Source organism: Oryctolagus cuniculus, chromosome 21, assembly GCF_964237555.1.
Source record: "Oryctolagus cuniculus chromosome 21, mOryCun1.1, whole genome shotgun sequence".
Lineage (NCBI taxonomy): Eukaryota > Metazoa > Chordata > Mammalia > Lagomorpha > Leporidae > Oryctolagus > Oryctolagus cuniculus.
In genome coordinates this window covers 610,952-635,732 of record NC_091452.1, presented here as the reverse complement: position 1 = coordinate 635,732, position 24,781 = coordinate 610,952, and the positions used below count along the sequence as shown (strand labels likewise).

The 24,781-nt window shown below is 48.2% G+C and overlaps 1 protein-coding gene and 1 non-coding gene across 7 annotated transcripts in view; one reads left to right on the top strand and one right to left on the bottom strand.

The window, feature by feature from the left end:
• Positions 1-204: 204 nt before the first annotated feature.
• Positions 205-4,090, bottom strand: LOC127488295 (uncharacterized). Its single transcript, XR_011385105.1, has 2 exons — positions 2,670-4,090; positions 205-1,370 (listed from the first exon to the last, which is right to left on the bottom strand). It is a non-coding gene; the product is annotated as an uncharacterized protein (transcript).
• Positions 4,091-4,267: 177 nt separating this feature from the next.
• ZNF84 (zinc finger protein 84) overlaps positions 4,268-24,781 on the top strand; it is a 34,172-nt gene continuing 13,658 nt past the window's right edge. For 3 of the 6 annotated variants that reach the window (XR_011385102.1, XM_051836887.2, XM_051836889.2), the window contains exons 1-4: positions 4,268-4,684; positions 7,311-7,411; positions 13,347-13,530; positions 23,183-23,309. Coding sequence is in view for 4 of the 6 variants with exons in the window: in XM_051836887.2 (XP_051692847.2) it covers positions 13,516-13,530; positions 23,183-23,309 (142 nt within the window). In the remaining 2 variants the exon portion in view is untranslated. The remainder of the gene's footprint in view (positions 4,685-7,310; positions 7,412-13,346; positions 13,531-23,182; positions 23,310-24,781) is intronic. The other 3 variants (XM_051836885.2, XR_011385103.1, XM_051836890.2) reach the window with 3 other exon arrangements.

Here is a 24,781-nt window from a genome sequence, read left to right as displayed (position 1 = left end):
GCGGCCGGCACACTGCGCTGATCCGATGGCAGGAGCCAGGTGCTTCTCCTGGTCTCCCATGGGGTGCAGGGCCCAAGTACTTGGGCCATCCTCCATTGCACTCCCGGGCCATAGCAGAGAGCTGGCCTGGAAGAGGGGCAACCGGGACAGAATCCGGCGCCCCGACCGGGACTAGAACCCGGTGTGCCGGCGCCGCAAGGGGGAGGATTAGCCTAGTGAGCTGCAGCACTGGCCTTTTTTTTTTTTTTTTTTTAAGATTTACTTATTTATTTGAAAGTTAGAGTTACATAGAGAAGGAGACAGAGAGAGGTCTTCCATCCACTGATTTACTTCCCAATTCACTGCAACGGCCAGAACCGCGCCTATCTGAAACCAGGAGCCAGGAGCCAGGAGCTTCCTCCAGGTCTTCCCATGCGGGTTCAGGGGCCCAAGGACTTGGGCCATCTTCTACTGCTTTCCCAGACCATAGCAGAGAGCTTGATCACAAGTGGAGCACCCAGGACTTGAACCAGCACCCATATGGGATGTTGGCACTGCAGGTGGCGGCCCCCATTATACTTTTAAAAGTTAGTTGCACTGGCTAATACAAAGACCAGGTCCAACACTGGCCCATGGCTTTGGAAGAACAAGTCAGAATCTTTGCTTTTGCTTTTCTCTATATATTGCTTGTTACTGTCTTAAAGACATCTTAAGGTTTATTGTGGAAAATATAGAGCATACCTAATTTTTGAAATCAATATAGCTGTACTAAGAGCATCAAACTGAAAGGAAAAGTAAAAGAACAGTTAAATTTGTTCCAAGATTAGAATTTAAGATATTTTATAGTTGAATTGCTATCTTCCAATTTTACATGCTTAGGCAGATTTTTCAACAGCAACAATGAAAATCAGAAGATATTAAAAAAAAAGCTAACACTTAAGTATGTTGAAGGAAAATACCTAAAAATAAAGAGTTACTCATAGATTAGGGTGATGTAACTTTGAATACTAACAAAGCAAAATATTTAAAAAGTTTGAAACACAAGCCAAAATAAAAAAAGCATTTTTGGACAAATCTAAACGGAAAAACTAATGAGAATGGTACCTTGTAATTTGAGAGTATAGAATAATGAGCTTAAACCTCAGGAAACAATAGCATTTAATTTTGGAAGAAGACAATTATTTGTAGAAGAGCAGAGATACTACATGACAATGTATTAGACTGGGAGACCCAGTTTACCACAAATAAGGTGCAGGAGTGGTTCCATGACCAAAGAAGGTACTGGTCCCACACACTCCACCACCTGGAAGCTGCTGGTGTGAGTAGAGCATTGCATGGCTTGCTGAAGGTGGAGCTTGTAAACAGAGGACACCAATCTTTAGGATGCCGTCCTGGAATCAGAGACCTTTGTAAGTTACTGGTTTCCTCAGTCATAAAACAAAACAAAACAAAACAAAACAAAAACCAACAACACATGGTTCCAGGAACAAAGGAATTGGAGTAAGAAGAGCCTTACTTAACATCACTTCCAATGAAGCAGTTGGAGATACTGTCTTTGAACTCTGAGCTTTGTAGGGTTAGTGATCCCAGTTTTTAAAGGTTACATACTTTGGCAAGATTCCCATGGAAGTATAGCTGCCTAGGTACTTTGAGGACCAGCAGACGAGGGGATGTAGGGGTAAGTGGCTCTGATCATAAAAGTCTGCTATGCACCGAGGTCATGGAGAAATATATATATTTTTTTTTTTGACAAAAGTGGAGAGTAGAGAGAGAGAGAGAAAGGAGAGAGAGAAAGGTCTTCCCTTTTGCCGTTGGTTCACCCTCCAATGGCCGCCACGACTGGCGCACTACGGCCGGCGAACCACGCTGATCCGAAGGCAGGAGCCAGGTGCTTCTGGTCTCCCATGGGGTGCAGGGCCCAAGCACTTGGGCCATCCTCCACTGCCTTCCCAGGCCACAGCAGAGGGCTGGCCTGGAAGAGGGGCTAGAACCCGGTGTGCCGGCGCCGCTAGGTGGAGGATTAGCCTATTGAGCCATGGCGCTGGCCGGAGAAATATTCTTAAGTGGTCTGCCTGGGTGCTTTTTATACCCCTGGCCTCAGAAGGAACTGAAGGATGAGAGATCCATTCGTGTGATTAGATCAGGCACTGAGGCTAGAGAGAGGGTGGCTGAAAGTGAGGGGAGTCGAGTGAAGAGCAGAGGAGGGACTGGAGTATATGCTGTGGTCTCAAGGAGCAGCAGGGGCAATACGTCACTACTACCCTCCCAGGGAGAGGGGCCCTGTGAAGTCCTAAAGGAGCTGTTCAAACTTGCGTCAGGCTGTGAGGAAAAGATGGACCCGAGTGGTCACAAAGGAACCTGCTTTAATGCAGGATGTTGCTCCAAGCCTCTGTGGGTGTGGTGGACTCCAGCTGCCAGTTTGTAAAAACTCATATTCTTATAGGGCTTTCCTCTGTTGCAGAGAACCACCTGCTCCTCTTGGGGTACCCTACAACCAGTGACTAATCGCAGCACCTGTATAATGGCTCCGTCACTTTTGCCCACTACACAACTCAATGGGGCATATATATTGCAGAGACCCTTTGTTGGGCTTGGTGGAGTGAGAATTATCTGAGTATACTTTTTGTGTGCTTAAATATAATATAGTGACTATCCCCTCCCTCCCTCCCTTCCTCCCTCTTTATATTCACCTCCCTGAAAGGCAGAGCAACAGCGAAATCTTTGATCCACTGGATCACTCCTCAAATGGCTCCCAGCAGTCAGGGCTGAGCCAGGCTGAAGCTGGCGCCTGGAGTTGAATCTGTCTCTTGTGGGTGGCAAGGGCCCAAGCCCTGGCGTCATCATCTCGTGCCTCCCAGTATGCTTAGCAGGAGGCTGTATCCGAGACAGAGTCAGAGACCTGATGGAACTCTGAGGATGTAGGTATTCCAGGTGGGGGCTTAACCTGTTGCATCACAACACCCAATCCAAGCCTTACTCTTAGGATGAGAACTATATGCAATTATTGAAGTCAGCTTAGATTTTCCAGTGAGCTGGGTAGGCAGTTCTATTGTCTGTAATTATGATGAAGATGGAAGCCAGGTTTCTCACAGTCTGAAAGAAGCTGCAGGAACAAACCCTGTGGTGTTGCACTGGGACTGGAAGTGTCAGCATGAACTCATGATTTTGTGTTTCTAAAGGTACATACACAGACATTTTCTAGCACCAAGAAGCAATTACATCTAGTAAAAGCTATGCAGCCCATAGCCCATTCACATTCTCTGCCAAGTCAAACTTGAGATCCTTGGGACAGCTGCCGATTCCAGGACTAGGGCTAGGAAAATACAAGGTGAAGTGCTCAGAAAATAATTAAATAGGGCTGGTGCTGTGGCACAGTGAGAGTCCCAGTCTGCAGTGCTGGCATCCCACATGGGCGCTGGCTGCTCCACTTCCTGTCCAGCTGCCTGCTAATGCGCTTGGGGAAGTAGCAGCAGATGGCCCAAGTGCTTAGGCCCTGCACCCACGCGGGAGATCTGGAAGAAGCTCCTGGCTCCTGGATTCCGCTTCGGCCTGGCCCAGCCCTGGTCCTTCAGCCATTTGGAGAGAGAACCAGCCGAGGGAAGACCTTTCTTTTTAAAGATTTACGTATTTGAGGGCCGGCGCCGTGGCTCAATAGGCTAATCCTCCACCTTGCGGCGCCGGCACACCGGGTTCTAGTCCCGGTCGGGGCGCCGGATTCTGTCCCGGTTGCCCCTCTTCCAGGCCAGCTCTCTGCTATGGCCAGGGAGTGCAGTGGAGGATGGCCCAGGTGCTTGGGCCCTGCACCCCATGGGAGACCAGGAAAAGCACCTGGATCCTGGCTCCTGCCAACGGATCAGCGCGGTGCGCCGGCTGCAGCGGCGGCCATTGGAGGGTGAACCAACGGCAAAGGAAGACCTTTCTCTCTCTGTCTCTCTCTCTCACTGTCCACTCTGCCTGTCAAAAATAAAAAAAAAAAAAAAAAAAAGATTTACGTATTTGAAAGGCAGAATTACAGAAGAGGCAGGGCTCTGAAGGCCGAGTCCTGCATGCCGGCATCTGGGTAGTGAACCAACAGGCGGAAGCGCTCTCTCTGTCTCTTAAGCAACTAAATAAAAACGTAAACATTCTGATGGACCTTTTCCGCTAGTCTTTCACAGCTTTCTTCCATCTCTTCACAGCGCTCAATCTGGATTCTCAGGTTCACAGAGCTCGGCACGCACGTACCGCGGGGTATTCTGGGAAGTGTAGTTCAAAGGCGGGACTTTCCTCCTGCGCAGGCGCACTTCTCCCTCTTTGGACGCGCTTTCTTCTGCCTTGCCGCTTTGTGAGGGCTGTGTGCGCACGCGCACTTCCGCTGACGCCCCGCCCCACTCCGCTCGGGGGACCGCACAAAAGCTCGCAATAGCGTGGGGCGTGGTGGGGCGGTGCCTGTCCGGGAGACCGCGCGGGTCACGTGGCTGCAGGTTGGGGGTCGGCGATGGTGGGGTAGCGGCTGACTCTTCCGGGAACGCCGTGACGGTTGACGGCGGGTGCTTCTCGCCGCAGCCGGTGCGGGGAGATCTTCAGGGGTCGTGAGGGTGGAATCCGTAGAAGGAAGCGTTTCAGGCTGCGAGGCCTTGGGTGCCGGGGTCCAGCCCACTGACAGTCCTGCGTTGCCCGCAGTGGGGTGCAGTGGGCACCCGAAGCCTTGGTTAGCAGCTCCCCGGTGAGTTGGGGAGCCCGGGCCGGACGCCGTGGTGCCGCGGGCGTGGGGAGCCCGGGCCGGACGCGGTGGTGCCGCACGTTTGGGGAGCCGGGGCCGGACGCGGTGGTGCCGCGCGTGGGGGAGCCCGGGCCGGACGCCGTGGTGCCGCGCGTTTGGGGAGCCCGGGCCGGACGCCGTGGTGCCGCGGGCGTAGGGGGAGTCCGGGCCGGACGCGATGGGGCCGCGGGCGTGGGGAGCCCGGGCCGGACGCCGTGGTGCCGCGGGCGTGGGGAGCCCGGGCCGGACGCCGTGGTGCCGCGGGCGTGGGGGGAGTCCGGGCCGGACGCGGTGGTGCCGCGGGCGTGGGGAGCCCGGGCCGGACACCGTGGTGCCGCGGGCGTGGGGGAGCCCGGGCCGGACGCCGTGGTGCCGAGGGCGTGGGGGGAGTCCGGGCCGGACGCGATGGGGCCGCGGGCGTGGGGAGCCGGGGCCGGACGCCGTGGTGCCGCGGGCGTGGGGAGCCCGGGCCGGACGCCGTGGTGCCGCGCGCGTGGCGGGCAGGGGCGAGGGCGCGGGACCGACTGGTTCTCGTGTCTTGGGAGGCGTTGGGCCGTGTTGGGGCGGCGACTCGTCAGAGTCCGAGACGCGGAAGTGGGTTCGGGGTCGGCTCGCTGCGTCGTCCTTGGCTGGTTTTGGAGCGTGACGGAGCCCCCTCGTGGGTCCGGCCGTGACTCTGCGTGGGGAGAGCTGGTGCGGCGGCCCCTGCCCGGCCCAGCTGCGAGAGGGCGTGTCTGCTTGAGTGACCGCACGCACACCCGATGCTGACCGGCGTGGGGTAGGGAACCTTGGCTTTTGGTCATCTCTGCTCTGCGTGTACAGTCCACTCGGTTTCTGGTTTTTCATCTGAAAATGGAGTGATAAAGTCTCCCCCTTACTTCTCACGCGTTTGAGTCCCTGTGGTGTTGGCCTGAAACCCGAACCAGGTCCGCCAGAATGTTTCTGTTTAGTTACTTGAGAGACACAGACAGGTTCCGCCTGTTGGTTCAGTACCCAAATAGGCTTCGCTTGCCTATTTACTTGGATTAAGGATTTTTAGTATTAAATAATATGTGTACTTTTTCCTGTTACGAGAAAATGTAAAGTATGTACTCAATTCGGAAAAATGTTAAAGTAAAACTCGTGATCTCATTAGCAGCAGTTTCTACTACCATTTTGGAGCATTTCCTTCAGTCGGTGTATGTATCTTTTTAATATACTTTACCTTTTTGTTTCCTTTAAAAAAGCAATTTGGGAATTTTGCATGTGCAGTTTAAGACCATTACACTCTATTAATATTTTTTAAATATTTATTTAAAAGGTAAAGTTACAGAGAGGACTTCCATCTGCTGGTTCACTTCCCAAACAGCCGCAGTGGCCAGAGCTGGGCAAGGCCAAAGCCAGGACCTGGAGCTTCTTCCAAGTCTCCTACAGGGCTGCAGGGACCCAAGGACTTGGGCCATCTGCTGCTGCTCTCCCAGACCGTAGGAAAGAGCTGAATTGGAAGTGAAGCAGCCAGGACTGGAACCAGCACCCATATGGGATGCCCACACCGCAGGTGGCAGCTTTACCTGCCAAGTCACAGCGCCGGCCCCTATACTCTATCATCATTGATATCTTTCTAACATGAATACATTGTTTTTAAAGATTTATTTATTTATTTATTTGAAAGAGTTACAGAGAGGGAGAGACAGATCTTCCATCTCTGGTTCACTCCCCAGATGGCTGCAATGCTCAGGGCTGGGCTAGGCTGAAGCCAGGAGCCAGGGGCATCTTCCAGGTCTCCCATGTGGGCAAGAGGGGCCTAAGTACTTGGCCCATCTTCAACTGCTTTTCCAAGGCCATTAGTAGGGAGCAGGATTGGAAGCATAGTAGCTGGGGCTTTAATTGGCACCTATATGGGATGCCAGCATTGCAGGTAGCATCTTTACCTGCTACACCAAAATGTCTGCCCCAGCATGAATATTTTATTCAAGTTGAGAGTTCAATTGAGTTTTGTCAACTGATTCTTGATAACTTTACTCTCTCTTTTTTCCTTTTTCCTTTTTTTTTTTTTTTTTTGAGCAAATAGACACACAAGCAGAGCTCTCATTGATTATTTCATTCTAATGCCGTTGGGACGAGAACCAGGAGCCAGGCACTCGAACCAAATCTTCTACATAGTGATGAGAACCTAACCACTTGAGTTATCACCTGCTTTCTCTAAGGGTCTATCCTGGCAGGAAACTGGAATCTGAAGCCAAAGCTGAGAATCAAATCCAGGCATTCTGGTGTATGGGGTGTAGACGTCTCAACTGCTAGGTCACACGCTTACCTCTTGTGTTTATTCCATATCCTGGTACACTAGAGGCCTGTCTGCACTTCACTTTCCAGTATTAAAGAGGGGTTGTGGACACAGGCGCTGGGGTGGAGTGAGTGCAGGCGTCCAGATGTGACTTCCTGACTCAGTCCGTCTTTGGGCAAGTTGCCGAACCTCTGAACGCTGTATCTCTTTCTCTGTGCTGGATGCTGGTACGTTAAAAAAGACAGTATGGTTTGTAAAATATTTGGAACATAGTAAGTGTAAATAAGTTATGTTTTTATTCTCTACCTTTCCCTGAAATTTCCTTAGAGCTTGGTGATGAGTGGAACTATGGGATGATCATGGTGGTTGTTCCTTCTGAAGATAAATTGAGAGCTTTCCCAAGGAGTGGCATGCAGGAGACTACCAAGGTAAAAAACAAACTGCTCTAGTTACAAGGGCCAAAAAAATTTTTTAAAGATTAATTATTTATTTAAAAGGCACAGTTAAGGCATAGCTAGAGAGAGAGAGGCAGAGGCAAAAGACACATCCACTGGTTCACTCTCCAAATGGCTGCAACAGTTGAAGCTGGGTGGATCCAAAGGCAGGAGCTTGTTCTGAGTCTTTGACGTGGGCACAGGGGCCCAAGCACTTGGCCATCTCCTGCTGCTTTCGCAGGCACATTAGCAGGGAGCTGGATTGCAAGTGAAGCAGATGGGACTTGAACCAGTGCCCACGCAGGATATAGTTGCCTCAGGCAGCAGCTTTAGCTATATGCCACAATGCTGGTCCCCGTGGGCCAAATCTTTTTTTTTTTTTTTATAAGATTTATTTATTTGAAAGGTGCAGTTACAGAGAGGTAGAGGCTGGGTGGGGGGTGGTTTTCCATTCGCTGGTTTACTCCCCAAGTGACTGCAATGGCCAGAGCTGTGCTGATCTGAAGCCAGTAGCCAGGAGCTTCTTCTGGGTCTCCCACATGGTACGGGGCCCAAGCACTAAGGCCACCTAACACGGCTTTTCTGGGTGCAGTTAGCATGGAGTTGGATCAGAAGTGGAGCTCTTGTGACTTGAACTGGTGCTGATATGAGATGCCGGCACTACAGGTGATGGCTTGACCTGCTGCACCACAGCACTGGCCCCACTAAATTCTTAGGCATTTGTAAGTCATGCGTCATTTACCCGTATACTTTTGTGGAGTCAGCTTAAGTGTTCTTTCGTTTACTATGATTTGATAACATGTTATTGCTTTGGGTCTGTTCACATGCTCACACTTTTTATTTTATTTTATTTTATTTTATTTTTTTTATTGACAGGCAGAGTGGACAGTGAGAGAGAGAGAGACAGAGAGAAAGGTCTTCCTTTGCCGTTGGTTCACCCTCCAATGGCCGCCGCGGCCAGCGCGCTGCGGCCGGCGCACCGCGCTGATCCAATGGCAGGAGCCAGGAGCCAGGTGCTTCTCCTGGTCTCCCATGGGGTGCAGGGCCCAAGCACCTGGGCCATCCTCCACTGCACTCCCTGGCCACAGCAGAGAGCTGGCCCGGAAGAGGGGCAACCGGGACAGAATCCGGCGCCCCGACTGGGACTAGAACCCGGTGTGCCGGCGCCGCTAGGCGGAGGATTAGCCTAGTGAGCTGCAGCGCCGGCCTTTTTTTTTTTTTTAAGATTTTAATTATTTGAGAAGTTACAGACAGAGGGAGAGGTCCTCCATCTGCTAATTCACTCCCCGAATGGCCTCAATGGCCAGGGCTGAGCCAGACCAAACCCAGGAACCAGGAGCTTCTTCCTGGTCTCCCACGTGGGTGCAGGGGCCCAAGGATTTGGGCCATCTTCCGCTGCTTTCCCAGGCATGTTAGCAGGATGCTGGATCGGAAGTGGAACAGCCAGGACTTGAACTGGCACCCATATGGGTTGCCGGCACTACAGGCTTAACCTTTTACACCACAGCGCTGACCCCTAGAATTGCTTATTAAATAGTTTTTGAGATTATGATTAGGGTTAACTAAAATATAGAAATTCTTTAGTGCCAAATTATCTGCAAATGAAGTCTTTCTATTCTAGAACAAGGCTTTTTTTTTTATTTAATAAATGTGAATTTACGGCCGGCGCTGCGGCTTACTAGGCTAATCCTCCGCCTAGCGGCGCCGGCACACCAGGTTCTAGTCCCGGTCGGGGCGCCGGATTCTGTCCCGGTTGCCCCTCTTCCAGGCCAGCCCTCTGCTGTGGCCAGGGAGTGCAGTGGAGGATGGCCCAGGTGCTTGGGCCCTGCACCCCATGGGAGACCAGGAAAAGCACCTGGCTCCTGGCTCCTGCCATCGGATCAGCGCGGTGCGCCGGCCGCGGTGCGCCGGCCGCGGCAGCCATTGGAGGGTGAACCAACGGCAAAAGGAAGACCTTTCTCTCTGCCTCTCTCTCACTGTCCACTCTGCCTGTCCAAAAAAAAAAAAAAAAAAAAAGTGAATTTACAAAGTGCAGCTTTTGTATTGTTGTGGCTTTCCCCCTCCAACCTCCCTTCCTCCCGCGGCCCTCCCCACTCCCACTCCCTCTCCCATCCCGCCCTTCGAGTTTCATTTTCAATTACCTTCATATACAGAAGATCAACTTAGTATATACTAAGCAAGGACTTCAACAGGCTGCACTCACACAACTGCACAAGGTATAGGGTATTATTCGACTAGTAGTGTTGTCTTTAAGTTTCATAGTAAAACACATTAAGGACAGAGATCCTACGTGGGGAGCATATACCCAGTGACTCCCATTGTTTTAACAATTGGCACTCTATTTATGACGTCAGCAATCACCCGAGGCTCTTGCCATGAGCTCTCTAGGCTATGGAAGCCCCTTGAGTTCACCAACTCTGAACTTGTTTAGTCAAGGCCATATCACAGTGGAGGTTCCTTCCTCCCTCCGGAGAAAGGCGCCTCTCTCCTTGATGGCCTGTTCCTTCTGGGGTACAAGGCTGACATATGCATTTATGTAATTCTATTTTTATTGTCCTTATTGGCTTGTTTGTTTCATATAGGTCTTCCATATTTCTTTCTTTCTTTTTTTTTTTTTTGACAGGCAGAGTGGACAGTGAGAGAGAGAGACAGACAGAAAGGTCTTCCTTTTGCCGTTGGTTCACCCTCCAATGGCCGCCGCGGCCGGCGCGCTGCGGCCGGCGCACCGTGCTGATCCGATGGCAGGAGCCAGGAGCCAGGTGCTTCTCCTGGTCTCCCATGGGGTGCAGGGCCCAAGCACCTGGGCCATCCTCCACTGCCTTCCCGGGCCACAGCAGAGAGCTGGCCCGGAAGAGGAGCAACCGGGACAGAATCCGGCGCCCCGACCGGGACTAGAACCTGGTGTGCCGGCGCCGCTAGGCGGAGGATTAGCCTAGTGAGCCGCGGCGCCGGCCACCATATTTCTTATCAAGTATATTCCTGTGTATATTTTTTCTAAGTATGATTCTATTTTTTTAAGACTTTTTATTTATTTGAGAGGTAGAGTTACAGTCAGTGAGAGGGAGAGACAGAGAGAAAGGTCTTCTGTCTGTTGGTTCAATCCCCAAATGGCCACAGCAGCTAGAGCTGCACCGATCCGAAGCCAGGAGCTTCCTCCGAGTCTCCCACACGGTTGTAGGGGCCCAAAGACCTGGGCCATCTTTCATTGCTTTCCCAGGCCATAGTAGAGAGCTGGATGGGAAGAGGAGCAGCCGGGACTTGAACCAGCACCCACCCATATGGGATGCTGCGCTGTAGGCTGAGGAATAACCTACTGCACCACAGCACCGGCCCCTGTTTTCTACTTTTTAATCATTTCGTATAAGAAAACTGCCAGTATTCTACAGATAAGATTATTAACATGGAAAAAGTATTCTTTACATAATAGTTTAAAAACAGTTTTATATGTGACCATATGCTTCTATTTTGTTGAAAAAAATCACAGTAGGATTTTTTTTTTTTTTTTTTTTTTTTTTTTGACAGGCAGAGTGGACAGTGAGAGAGAGAGACAGAGAGAAAGGTCTTCCTTTGCCGTTGGTTCACCCTCCAATGGCCGCCGCGGTCAGCGCGCTGCAGCCGGCGCACCGCGCTGATCCGATGGCAGGAGCCAGGAGCCAGGTGCTTTTCCTGGTCTCCCGTGGGGTGCAGGGCCCAAGCACCTGGGCCATCCTCCACTGCACTCCCTGGCCACAGCAGAGGGCTGGCCTGGAAGAGGGGCAACCGGGACAGAATCCGGCGCCCCGACCGGGACTAGAACCCGGTGTGCCGGCGCCGCAAGGCGGAGGATTAGCCTAGTGAGCCGCGGCGCCGGCCCCACAGTAGGATTTACAAAGTACATGTCCCATGCTGTAGTGCCTGGAGTTAATTCCTGTTTTGATTCCAGCTTCCTGCTAATGCAGATCATGGGAGGTGACAGGTGGTAGCTCAAGTAGTTGGTTTCCTGCCACCCGTGTGATACGTATTGAGTTCTGGGATCCTGGCTTTGACTAAGTCCAGCCCTAGCCATTGTGGTTTTTTGTGGGAAGCTCTCTTTCTCCTCTGCAATAGTAATTATAACTATTATTTGTTTAGTGATAACTGAGTGCCAGTTATCTGTATATATTGTCACAATTCAAGGTATAAAGGAATCATTTCTTATATAACTATTAGAAATCTCAGTATGTGTTTCTGAGTTTGCGCTGAAGTCTTAATAACAAAAAAAAAACCATCAATGATTCATTGGTTAGGTGCTACTTTTTAGTATGATATCGAGTTGAGGCAGTTGTTAATTTGTGTTTCTGTGGGAATAAGTTAATAAAAATTCTGTGCATTAATGTGAACAAATAACATGATTTTGATAGTAAATGCATAGCAAGAAAGAGAAATAACGTTCTGCTGAGTAGCTGTGGGACATGGGAACACGCATTGTTTCACTCGTGGTTTTCTGTCTGTGAAATAGAGATCATGTTAAATTACTTTTTGGGGTTATCTGAGTATGAAATTGTAATATGCTTACTATGATGTCTCTAATGTTAACTTACTGTTCATACCAGGTGCCACATTCCTTCTGATACTTTACTTGTTCCTAAGACTCCTACTTTATCCTTACCATTTTAGCAAATAAAGAAATGGAAGGCCAGAAAGAAGAGGAAAAAGAATCAATCATTAATAAGTATATTTGAGTTCTTCAGTTAAAACAAAGATTTTTGATTTGGTTGTAGAGAAATGTAAGCTCTGGCTGTTTAAAAGATAATGGTGCTGAAATTTTTTTTTTTTTTTAATTTTTTGACAGGCAGAGTGGACAGTGAGAGAGACAGAGAGAAAGGTCTTCCTTTGCCGTTGGTTCACCCTCCAATGGCCGCCGCGGCCGGCGCACCGCGCTGATCCGATGGCAGGAGCCAGGAGCCAGGTGCTTTTCCTGGTCTCCCATGGGGTGCAGGGCCCAAGTACTTGGGCCATCCTCCACTGCATTCCCTGGCCACAGCAGAGGGCTGGCCTGGAAGAGGGGCAACCAGGACAGAATCCGGCGCCCCAACCGGGACTAGAACCCGGTGTGCCGGCGCCGCAAGGCGGAGGATTAGCCTAGTGAGCCGCGGCGCCGGTGGTGCTGAAATTTTAAATGTAGATAAGTGGAGGATGGTAGCAGACACAGATTAAGCAAAGAATGTTGACACTGCCAGCTTCATCTAAGGTAAAATAGATTTTTTTAAAAAAGATTTATCTATTTGAAAGGCAGCAATATAGAGAGAAAAGGATTGGGATAGATCTCGAGATTTTCCATCTGCTGGTTCACTCCCCCGATGGCTGCCATGGCAAGAGCTAAGCCAGGCCAAAGCCAGGAGCTAGGAGCTTCATCTGGGTCTCCCACATGAGTAGCAGGGGCCCAAGTACTTCCTCCGTGGCTTTTCCTAGGTCAGTAGCAGGGAGCTAGTTCGGAAGTGGAGCAGCTGGGACACAAACTGGAGCCTACATGGGATGCCAGCACTGCAGGCAGCTGCTGCACTTGCTATGCCACAATGCTAGCCCCTGATGTAGAAGATTTTAATTAGGAAAGTGGTGCTCAGTAGGATGAAGTTTGTTTTTGCCAAAATGGTTGATGGAAGCTCCTACCTGTTTTGACAGGAATCATAGATGTTTTGAAAAATGCCGTCTAGCTAAGATAGTTCTTTTTCTTCACAGCCTTTCAGTGTCCGCAGTGAACTTTGAATGATTCTTTTACGTATTTTATTTGATATTTCTTGTATCTGTTTATGGACTTTCCTGTTCCCTGTTTCTGTCTCTGAGAAGCTTACATAGGAAACATTCTCTGGTCTTAGATGATCGTGAATTCCTATTTCCTAGCAACAGAGGAAGAGATTTAAGGTGCAGTGGGAACATGCGAGATGAAGTGCTTTTGTCCTTGTGTCCACAGATCCTGTTTCCCTTCAGATAAGCCTGCTCCTCTGAGATAAGAAAGGAGTTCGTGCAACCAGAAATTTGTTCTTAATGCAGATGACCTAGCCAAGACCTCACTCCAGAGCTTTGGAGCAGAGGCAGAAGAGACAGAAGAGAAGAGAATCATCTCACATCGGCAACATAAAATGACCACTCCACAGGTGAGTTGCTTGTTTATTCCTTGTTAGAAGATTGGAAGAGGGCCGACGCCGCGGCTCACTAGGCTAATCCTCTGCCTTGCGGCGCCAGCACATGGGGTTCTAGTCCTGGTCGGGGCGCCGGATTCTGTCCCGGTTGCCCCTCTTCCAGGCCAGCTCTCTGCTGTGGCCCGGGAGTGCAGTGGAGGATGGCCCAGGTGCTTGGGCCCTGCACCCCATGGGAGACCAGGAGAAGCACCTGGCTCCTGCCACCGGATCAGCGCGGTGCACCAGCCGTGGCAGCCACTGGAGGGTGAACCAACGGCAATGGAAGACCTTTCTCTCTGTCTCTCTCTCTCTCACTGTCCACTCTGCCTGTTAAAAAAAAAAAAAAATTGGAAGAGATGTATACATCTTCCAGTGGAAAAGAACATGTAAATAGCTAAGACAGTGAAGGAAAATAGCGTCAGCACAGAAGGTCAAGATGGGGGCAGAATTGGAGCACTGAGGCATTAATTCTGTGGCCTTGAGACGTTCTTAAAGTTTGAATGTTTATTATCTGCAATATCCTGCATAATTATTGAATTCAAACTGGGAACTTGGCTGAGATGTTTTGCGGTTGTAATAAGGAAATATGGATGTTTATATAAGTTGCATAATTCAAAGGAAAAAGCAAACTAATTCTTCGTAGGAAGTGAATGTTACTTGGTCATTAGTTACTTTATTCCCTCGATGAAGTCTTTGTGAATAAATGATTAAATGGATAATGTCCATAAGATAGACATAATAAATGCATAATCTTATGGCTTGTTTTCTTTTTTTAATAGTATTCCTCAGATATGACACAAAGGTAGAATGTGAAGCAGGACTTAGTGACATAATTTATTTCTTTTTAAGTTGTGAAGACTAATTCACATGCCAAAAGTCCATGAAGAAATAAAAGTAGAGCTTATTGAATTACTGTCAATAATTGCTGATCATATGAGACCAGCGCTCAGGTCAGACAGGAGGACGTACTGAGCTGCTGTGAGGGCCTGTACTCTCCAGGTTACCACCCTTTCCTCCTGACACAGCGCTCAGGTCAGGCAGGAGGACGTACTGAGCTGCTGTGAGGGCCTGTACTCTCCTAGTTACCACCCTTTCCTCCTGACACAGTGGTCAAAGTCCCTGACTTTTTTGGTAACCTTTTCTTTGTTTTCCTTTATAGTTTAAATGCAGTTGTTTGTTTTACCTGCTATGTATTTACTCATTTGGGTCTTGCATTTTAATTAAGTATTCTGTTCGTGAGAGTCATTGAAATTGCAAGGCTCTCTCTACTTAAGGTGCTTTTTTAAAGATTTTATTTATTTGAGAGGTAGAGTTATGGACAGAGAGAGACAGAAAGGTCTTCCATCTGCTGGTTCACTCACTCTCCAAATGGCTGTGATAAGCGGATCAGAAGCCAGGAGGCAGGAGCTTCTGGGTGTCCTACGCGGGTGCAGAGTCCCAAGCACTTGGGCCATCTTCCACTGCTTTACAGGCCATAAGCAGAGAGCTGGATTGGAAGAAAAGTACTGGGACATGAACCAGCACCCCTATGGGTGGAGGCTTAGCCTATTACACCATAGCACCGGCTCAAGGTAGCTTTTTTCCTTTTTTAATAGATTTATTTATTTATTTGAAAGGCAAAGTTACAGAGAGGGAGAGAGAGATCTTCCATTTGCTGGTTGACTCCCCAGATGACCACATTGGAAGCCAGGAGCCAAAAGCTTCTTCCAGGTCTTCCAAGTGGGTGCAGAGGCCCAAGGACTTGGACCATCCCCCATTGCTCCCCCAGGACATAGCAGAGAACTGAATTGGAAGTAGGGTAGCCAGGACTTGATCCAGTGCCCATATGGGATGCCAGCACTGCAGGTGGTGGCCTTACCTGGTGTGCCACAGCGCCGGCCCCTGAGGTACCTTTTAATATCACAAAATCCAGTTTTTCATTTCCAATTGTCTCATAAAATTCATGAATTGTTTATAGTTTGTTAAATCCTAATCCAAATAAAGTTCATACAGTGCAGTTGACTGATTTGTCTCTTAGTCTTTTATAATATATTGAGGTTTTTAATTTTTTGCTAGCCAGATCAGTTGTTGAAGAGGCCAGGTCATTTTTTCTGTGTAGTTTTCCACTGTCTATATTTATTTATTTATTTGAAAGGCAGAGTTACAGAGGCAGAGAGAGAGAGGTCCTCCATTCACTGGTTCACTCCCCAGATGGCTGCAACAGCCTGAGCTGCACTGATCCTAAGCCAGGAACCAGGAGCCTCTTCTGGGTCTCTCATGTGGCTGCAGGGGCCCAAGGACTTGGGCCATCCTCCACTGGTTTCCCAGGCCACAGAAGACACCTGGATCAGAAGTGGAGCAGCCGGCACTTGAACCGGTGCCCATATGGGATCCGGGCACTGCAGGCGGCGGCTTTACCCACTATGCCACAGCACTGGCCCCTCCCATTGTCTTTATTTTGCCAGTAATATTCCCATAGTGTTGTTAATATGTTCTGTTGGGGCTGGTACTTTTTAAAAACTTGAAAAAATTTGTTACATGATTGTTTGAGAGGCAGAGTGACAGAGAGAGCACGCTCCCATCTACTGAATCACTTCCCAGATGTCCCTGAGCCAGGAACTCAGTCCAGGTCTCCCATGTGAGTGACAGAAACCAGTTACTTAGGCCATCATCAGTAACTCCCCGAGTCTATGTTAGCAGGAAGTTAGAATCAGGAACCAGAGGAATTCCTGTATGGGACATGGGCATCCTAATTGCTCTTAAACTGCTAGGCTAAATGCACACCCTGCAGTTCATCTTGAGGAAGTCATCAGTTTGTTTTGGTGTATCAAAAGAATAAATATAAATTTAATAATTGCAATCATACTGTTTTGTTAGCCTCGCTTTTTTGTTTCAATATTTATGTTTTATTTGCATTATATTGCACTGGCTAACCTTCAGGACAATGTAGACTGGTAATAGTATTAGGGAGAGGCCGGCGCCGCGCCTCAACAGGCTAATCCTCCACCTAGCGGCGCCGGCACACCGGGTTCTAGTCCCGGTCGGGGCGCCGGATTCTTTCCCGGTTGCCCCTCTTCCAGGCCAGCTCTCTGCTGTGGCCTGGGAAAGCAGTGGAGGATGGCCCAAGTGCTTGGGTCCTGCACCCCATGGGAGACCAGGAGAAGCACCTGGCTCCTGCCATCGGATCAGCGCGGTGCGCCAGCCGCAGCGGCCATTGGAGGATGAACCAACGGCAAAAGGAAGACGTTTCTGTCTCTCTCTCTCACTGTCCACTCTGCCTGTCAGAAAAAAGAAATAGTATTAGGGAGCATCATTTTTTTTTTTTTTTAAGATTTATTTATTTGAAAGTCAGTTATACTGAGAGAGAAGGAGAGGCAGAAAGAGAGAGAGGTCTTCCATCTGCTGGTTTACTCCCCAGTTGGCCGCAACAGCTGGAGCTGTGCCAATCTGAAGCCAGGAGCCAGGAGCTTCTTCTGGGTCTCCCACACAGGTGCAGAGGCCCAAGGACTTGGGCCATGTTCTGCTGCTTTCCTGGGCCACAGCAGAGAGGTGGATTGGAAGTGGAGCAGCCAGGATTCAAACCACCGCCCGTATGGGATGCTGGCAGTGTTGGCGGCGGCTTTACCTGCTGTGCCACAGCACTGGCCCCAGGGAGCATCTTTGTCTTACAATTCTGCCTGCACTGTCTAATGTGGAACTACTGCAGTTCCATTTTGGTGTTAACCGCCCAGAGATAACCACTGCTAATTGCTGGTTAAGGGCACAGTTCTCAACAAAACTATTCTCACTGAAGTTGCCAGTTGCAAGTTTGGGGATCCCCAGAGCTGAACAACAGGCTACACATTCAGAGGAATTCCTTTGATCCTCTCAATTTGATAATTTTCTAGAGCAACCCATAAAACTCAGGAAAGCATTGTACATAGGATTGCAGTTTCATTATTAAGGATGTAAATCAGCCAAATGATTCAGTAGATGCAGCAAAGTCTGGGGGGGTGCTGACTTTGGAGCATTCATGCCTGTCCTCTTGAAATTAGTATCCATGACGACCCTGGACATACTGATCTGTTTACAATCCAGTAAACCACCTAGGATTTGGTGCCTACAGTCTTTCTTGGAATTTGACTGTATAAGCATGAATGAAGCATTGGCTGTGTGAAGGAACTCACTCTCCAACCCTCTTCCCCTCCCTGGAGGTTGGGCTGCTGTCTCCTGGCTCAAAGCTCCAATCCTCTGGCCATGTGATAGGTTTAAACATCTTGTCCAGTCCCTGTTCTGAGATTCCATGGAGGATTGCCATGAATCACCTTGTTACCCTAAATTCTGGAGAGGTCCCCATGAGTGAGAAAGACACTTCAGGCCCTGGGAAAATTCCAGGGTTTTGGAGATTCCATTCCAGAAACTTAGGAAAAAGACCAGGCAATTTTTGGGTTATTTTAAAATTTTATTTGAAAGGCAGATAGAGATAGAAATTTTCCACCCGCTAGTTCACGTTCTAAATGCTTACAATAACCAGGGCAACACCAGAAGTCTGGAACCCAATTTGGGGTTCCCATGTGGGTGACAGGGACCCAAATGTTTGAGACATCATCTGTAGCCTTCTAGGGTGTGTGTTAGCAGGCAGCTGGAATCAGAAGCAAAGCTGGAACTCAAACCTAGTTATTCCAGTATTGGATGGTTGTGCCCCAAGTACTGTCTAAACTTGCTTTCCCAAATGCCTACTCCCATATAGATTTTTGATTACATACTATCTTTGTGTGCTAGATTAAGTTAATTTAAAAGTCAGTTCCTTATCACTTTTGAAATGTTCAGTATACACTTGTGGCTAGGAATATATTTTGAATAGTACAGATACAGGACATACCAGTTATGAAAAACTTATTAAACAGTGCCAATCTAGTCCATAGGGAGTATCAACATATTACAATTAAATATGACTCAGCTGTAGATAATTTATGGGGTAGATTGAGTTCCCTCCTTTTCCTGGTTTATTAATAACATTTTGTTATATGCCTTTTTTGTGCCTTTTGAGTTAATTGTGGTTTTTCTCCTTTATTATATTAATATGATTAATTATATTGATTTTTCAATGTTAAATTTACCTTGTATTTCTAGAAGAAACCTCATTTGGTTGGGCCATACTTTGCTTTTATACATAGCTTGATTCATTTTCCTAATATTTTTACATGGCTTGATTCAATTTGTTATTATTTTGTTAGCAGTTTTGATTCTGTCTTTTTTTTTTTTTTTTTTTTTTTTGACAGGCAGAGTGGACAGTGAGAGAGAGAGACAGAGAGAGAAAGGTCTTCCTTTGCCGTTGGTTCACCCTCCAATGGCCGCCGCTGCAGCCGGCGCACCGCGCTGATCCTGGCAGGAGCCAGGAGCCAGGTGCTTTTCCTGGTCTCCCATGGGGTGCAGGGCCCAAGCACCTGGGCCATCCTCCACTGCACTCCCTGGCCATAGCAGAGAGCTGGCCTGGAAGAGGGGCAACCGGGACAGAATCCGGCGCCCCAACCGGGACTAGAACCCGGTGTGCCGGCGCCGCAAGGTGGAGGATTAGCCTATTGAGCCACGGCGCCGGCTATGATTCTGTCTTTTTATTGATTGATTGTATCTTACAAGTGTTTTCCTGTAATTCTCTTCTTGTGTCCTTGTTGGGTTTGGGATCAGATGTCTGCCGACCTTAAAAAAAACAATTTGCAGGGGCCAGCGCTGTGGCACAGTGGGTTAAGCCATTGCCTGCAGTGCTGGCATCCCTTATAGCACAGGTTTGAGTCCTGGCTGCTCCACTTCCAATCCAGGGGGAGGGGAAAAAGAAGAGCTTACTGTCTTTTTTTGGGTGGGGGGGCATTTATTTATTTATTTGAAAGAGTTACAGAGAGCAGGAGAGAGAGAGAGAGACAGAGATGTATCTTCCATCTGCTCGTTCATTCCTCAAATGGCCTCAACTGCCGGGTCCAGGCCAGGCTGGAGCCAGGAGCTTCATCCGGGTCTCTCTGTGGGTGCAGGGGCCCAAGCACTGGGCCATCCTCCTCTGCTTTCCCAGGTACATCAGCAGGTACCTGGATCAAAAGTGGAGCGGCCAGGATTTGAACCAGCACCCACAGGGGATGTTGGCAGTGTTGGCAGTGGTTAAGTTTAGAATAATTCATCGCTGAAGACATCTAGAGCTTGACTTTTCTTTGAAGGAAGATTTTATATTTATTTTCATTTTATTTGAAAGACACACAGAGATCTTCATTGCATTGGTTCATTCCACAAATGCCTACAACAGCCTGGGCTGGGCCAGGTCGATGTCAGGAGCCAGGATCTCCAGCCTGAAGCAACTACTGATTTGCTTATTCTCCATCATAGGTTTGCACTTTGGAGATTTCATGTAAATAGATTTATGTTACATGGAGTCTTTTGTGTTATGTATCTTTCAGTTAGCACAATGATTTTGAAGTCCATGTTATAGCATGTGACAGGGATTTATTCCTTCATACTGTGGGGGAGTAGTTCATTCTATGGATAAGGACACATTGTGTTTACTCACTGGTTGATGAGTATTTGGGCTGTTTTCACTCTGTCATTATTCTAAGCATTGCTGATATAAGCAGTCATATACCTATTCTGTATGGACGTATGTTTCGTTTCTCTTGCATGCATACCTATAGTTGGAATTGCCAGGTAGCATGGTAAAAGTACATTGAGCTTTGAGAGCTCTTGAACCATCTTGTATTCGTTTAGTATGAGGTTCCATTTTCTCCACATCCTTCCCAGCACTTGTTCTTGTAACATTTTTATTATATAATTCTAGTGAATGTTACATAGTACCGTTTTTTTTTTTTTTATTTAAATTTTGAGAGAAGGATGCTACCATCCACTCATTCAGTCCCCAAATACCTGCAGCAGTCTGGGTTGATTCAGGGTCAGAGCCAAGAAAGAGCCAGGGCTTAATCCAGGTCTCCCACATGGTGTGGCAGGGACCTAGCCGAGCTATCGCTGCAGCCTTCTAAGGTCTGCCCTGGTGGGAAGCTGTAGTTAAGAGCCAGAGCTGAGAATCAAAGTCAGGCACTCCAGTGTGGTACATGGTTTTTGTTTTTGTTTTGTTTTTGACATTTATTTATTTGAAAGAGTTATAGAGAGGGTGAGGCAGAGAGAGAGAGGTCCCATCCACTGGTTCACTCCCCAAATGGCCCCACCAGCCAGGACTGGCCCAGGCTAAAGCCAGGAGCTAGGAGCTTCGCTTCATCCTGGTCTCTTGTGGATGCAGGAACCCAAGGACTTGGGCCATCTTCTGCTTTACCAGGCTTTTTAGCAGAGAGCTGGATTGAAAGTGGAGCATCTGGGTCTTAAACCGGTGTCCATATGTGCTGCTGCACTGCGGGCAGCAGCTTTACCTGCTGTGCCACAGCACTGGCCCCCTTTTTCAAAGATGTATTGTATCTGTTTGAAAGGCAGAGTTAGAGCAAGAGCTCCTCTGTCTGCTGGTTACTCCCCAAACTTCCACTACAGCCAGGGCTCGGTTCAGGCCAAAGCTAGGAGCCAGGAGCTTCTCCCAGGGGCTGAAGGACTTGGGCCATCCTCCACTGCTTTCCCAGGTGCATTAGCAGGGAGCTGGATCAGACATGGATCAGCTGGGACCTGAACTAGTGCCCATATGGGATGTTGGTGCTGCAGGTGGTGGCTTAACCCACTACACCACAACACGGGCCCCGACAGGCCTCTTAACTACTGGACTATTTTCCCTCTCACTATGGTTTTCATGACTGATGATGGTAGTTATTACTCCCTGTGTTTATTAGTCATTCTTACATTTTCTTCGGTGAAATGTGTTCATATATTCTACCTGTGTCTTTTGATTATGGAGTTAGAAGATTTCCTTATATATTCTGGGTCAGGTTCTTTATCATAAATATAATTATCAAATATTTCTTTCTATTCTGTGTCTTATCACTTCATTATTTAATTGGTGTCTTAAAGTATAAATCTTCAAATTTTATTTTGCTTCTTCAGTAAGAATGTAGAAACCTGTCTCCTTTATATTGTGATTGTTTTATATATCTCATGTACAGATATTGAAAACTCTTATAAGAGAATGTTGCAATTTTTGCTTTCAACTGTTAGATAAATTTGAGAGGAGAACCGCTTAATATATATTTGGTCCTGTTGTATTTCTGAGTTGCACGGTGGTATCATTTCCCTTCTATCTAAATGTCATATGCTAGTAACTCTTATAGAGCAGACCTTTAATTCTTAGTTGTTTTTTTTTTCCCTATAAGAAAATGTTTTTATTTCACAGTCATTCCTGGTGAATATTTAAGGTAGATTCAGAATTCTAGATTCACAGATCTTTCAGTGCATTAAAAATGTTCCACTTCCTTCTGGTCTTTATGCTTTCTTTTTTTTTGGACAGGCAGAGTGGACAGTGAGAGAGAGAGACAGAGAGAAAGGTCTTCCTTTGCCGTTGGTTCACCCTCCAATGGCCGCCGCGGCTGGCGCAGCGCGCTGATCCGATGGCAGGAGCCAGGAGCCAGGTGCTTTTCCTGGTCTCCCATGGGGTACAGGGCCCAAGCACCTGGGCCATCCTCCACTGCACTCCCTGGCCACAGCAGAGAGCTGGCCTTGAAGAGGGGCAACCGGGACAGAATCCGGCGCCCCGACTGGGACTAGAACCTGGTGTGCCGGCGCCGCTAGGCGGAGGATTAGCCTAGTGATTAGCCTAGTGAGCCACGGCGCCAGGCCCCAAAAGTGTTTTTTTTTTTTTTTTTTTTTTTTTAATATTGATTTTACTTGAAAGTTACAGTTACAGAGAGAGAAGGAGAGGCAGAGAGAGAGAGAGGTCTTCCTTCCGCTGGTTCACTCCCCAGATGACCACAACGGCTGGAGCTGTGCCGATCTGAAGCCAGGGCAGGGGCTTAAGGGCTTGGGCCATCTTCTACTGCTTTCCCAGGTCATAGCAGAGAGCTGATTGGGAGTGGAGCAGCCGAGTCTCAAACCGGTGCCCATGTGGGATGCTGGCACTGTAGGCAGAGGCTTTGTCCCCCTAGGCCACAGCGCTGGCCCTTGAACGTATTATTTTACTACTATGTCTTCCATTGATAAATTGGACATTCAGTAAATATTTTGCTATTTCTTCCATGAATGTATATTTACCTATTCCCGTGACTGTGTTGTATAAATAGAAGAATGCACAGTGCCATTTTATCACATTAAATATAAAGAAGTGATACTGGCATCCCATATAGGTGCCAGTTCAAGTCCCAACTGCTCCATTTCTGATCCAGCTCCCTGATAATGTGCCTGGGAAAATAGCAGATGGTCCAAGTACTTGGGCCCTTGCCACCCACAGGGGAGACTTGGAAGAAGTTCCTGGCTCTTGCCTTCGGTCTGGCCCAGCCCCAGCTGTTGTGGCCATTTGGGGAGTTGATGGAAAATCTCCCTCTGTCTCTAACTCTGCCTTTCAAATAAAATAAATCTTATATTATCCATTTCTATATATATATATGTGTGTGTGTGTGTGTGTGTGTGTATAAAAAGAAAAAGCAAGGACATAGTAGGCATTTTGTATAACCTACTGTGATGAGAACAGTGTGCTTAAGCTCTGTTATATTCTTTTCACATCATGCAGTGATCACTGCTTCAGATTTACCAAGTTGTGCTCTTGCAGGAGTCATTTTCATTTGAAGATTTATCTGTGGGTTTCACCCGAAAGGAATGGCAGCTACTGGATCCACAACAGAAAAAGTTATACAAGGATGTCATGTTGGAGAACTTTAGCAACCTAGTGTCACTGGGTAAGAAATGTTTCCTCAGGTACCTTGGACTATGCTCAGTAAATTGCTCTCCCCCTTGTTACACTTACTGAGAGCTATGGACTCTGAATTTTTTAATACTTGTATAGTTAAATTAGGTGATTAAAATTCATTGAACAATGATAGCAATTACAAAAGCATTTGGATCTCATTTTCAATAATGAAGTCTTAAATTTTTTTTAACCTCTGAAATTAAGTAGGAATAGTGGTGGTAGACATGGTAGTGCCTGATGCTTATAACTCACGATAAGCCTCATACAGTTCCAATTGCGTTACATAGATGGATGCATTTATTTGAAAGTCAGGGTTACTTTTTTATTTTTTTTATTTTTTGACAGGCAGAGTGGACAGTGAGAGAGAGAGACAGAGAGAAAGGTCTTCCTTTGCCATTGGTTCACCCTCCAATGGCCGGCGCGCTGCGGCCGGCGCACCGCGCTGATCCGATGGCAGGAGCCAGGAGCCAGGTGCTTTTCCTGGTCTCCCATGGGGTGCAGGGCCCAAGCACCTGGGCCATCCTCCACTGCACTCCCTGGCCACAGCAGGGAGCTGGCCTGGAAGAGGGGCAACCGGGACAGAATCTGGCACCCCAACCGGGACTAGAACCCGGTGTGCCGGCGCCACTAGGCGGAGGATTAGCCTAGTTAGCCGCGGCGCCGGCCAGGGTTACTTTTTTTAAAGTATCGTTTTTTAAAGATTTATTTGCTTTATATATATTTTAATATATATATATATATATTTGTTTTAAAGATTTATTTAAAAAGTAGAGTTACAGGAGAGGCAGAAGCAGAGAGATAAAGGTCGAGTTCACTTCTCAAATGGCTGTAATGTCCGGAGCTGGGCCGATCTGAAGCCAGGAGCCAGGAGCTTCTTCCAGGTCTCCCATGAGGGTGCAGGGGCCCAAGGATTGGGCCATCTTCCTCCACTGCTTTCCCAGGCACATTAGCAGAGAGCTAGATCAGAAGTGGAACAGCTTGGAGTTGAACCAGTGCCCATATGGGATGCGTCACTGCAGGTGGCGGCTTTACCCACTTTGCCGCAGTGCTACCCCTCCCCCCTTTTTTCCTTGGGCCATCTTCTGCTTCACCAAGCCCCTTAGCAGGGAGTTGGGTCAGAAATGGAACAGCTGGAGAGGAGAGGCAGAGAGAGAGAGGTCTTCCATCCAATGGTTCACTCCCCAATTGGCTGCAACGGCCAGAGCTGCACCGATCCAAAGCCAGGAGCCAGGAGCTTCTTCTGGGTCTCTCATGCAGGTGCAAGGACCCAAGGACTTGGGCCATCTTTTACTGTTTTCCCAGGCCATAGCAGAGAGTTGGATTGGAATTGGAGCAGCCAGGTCTCAAACCGGTGCCCATGTGGGATGCCGGCGCTTCAGACCAGGGCATTAACCCACTGCGCCACAGCACTGGCCCCAACGGATTCATTCAGTCATCAGTGCAATCCAGGTAGAAGTTATG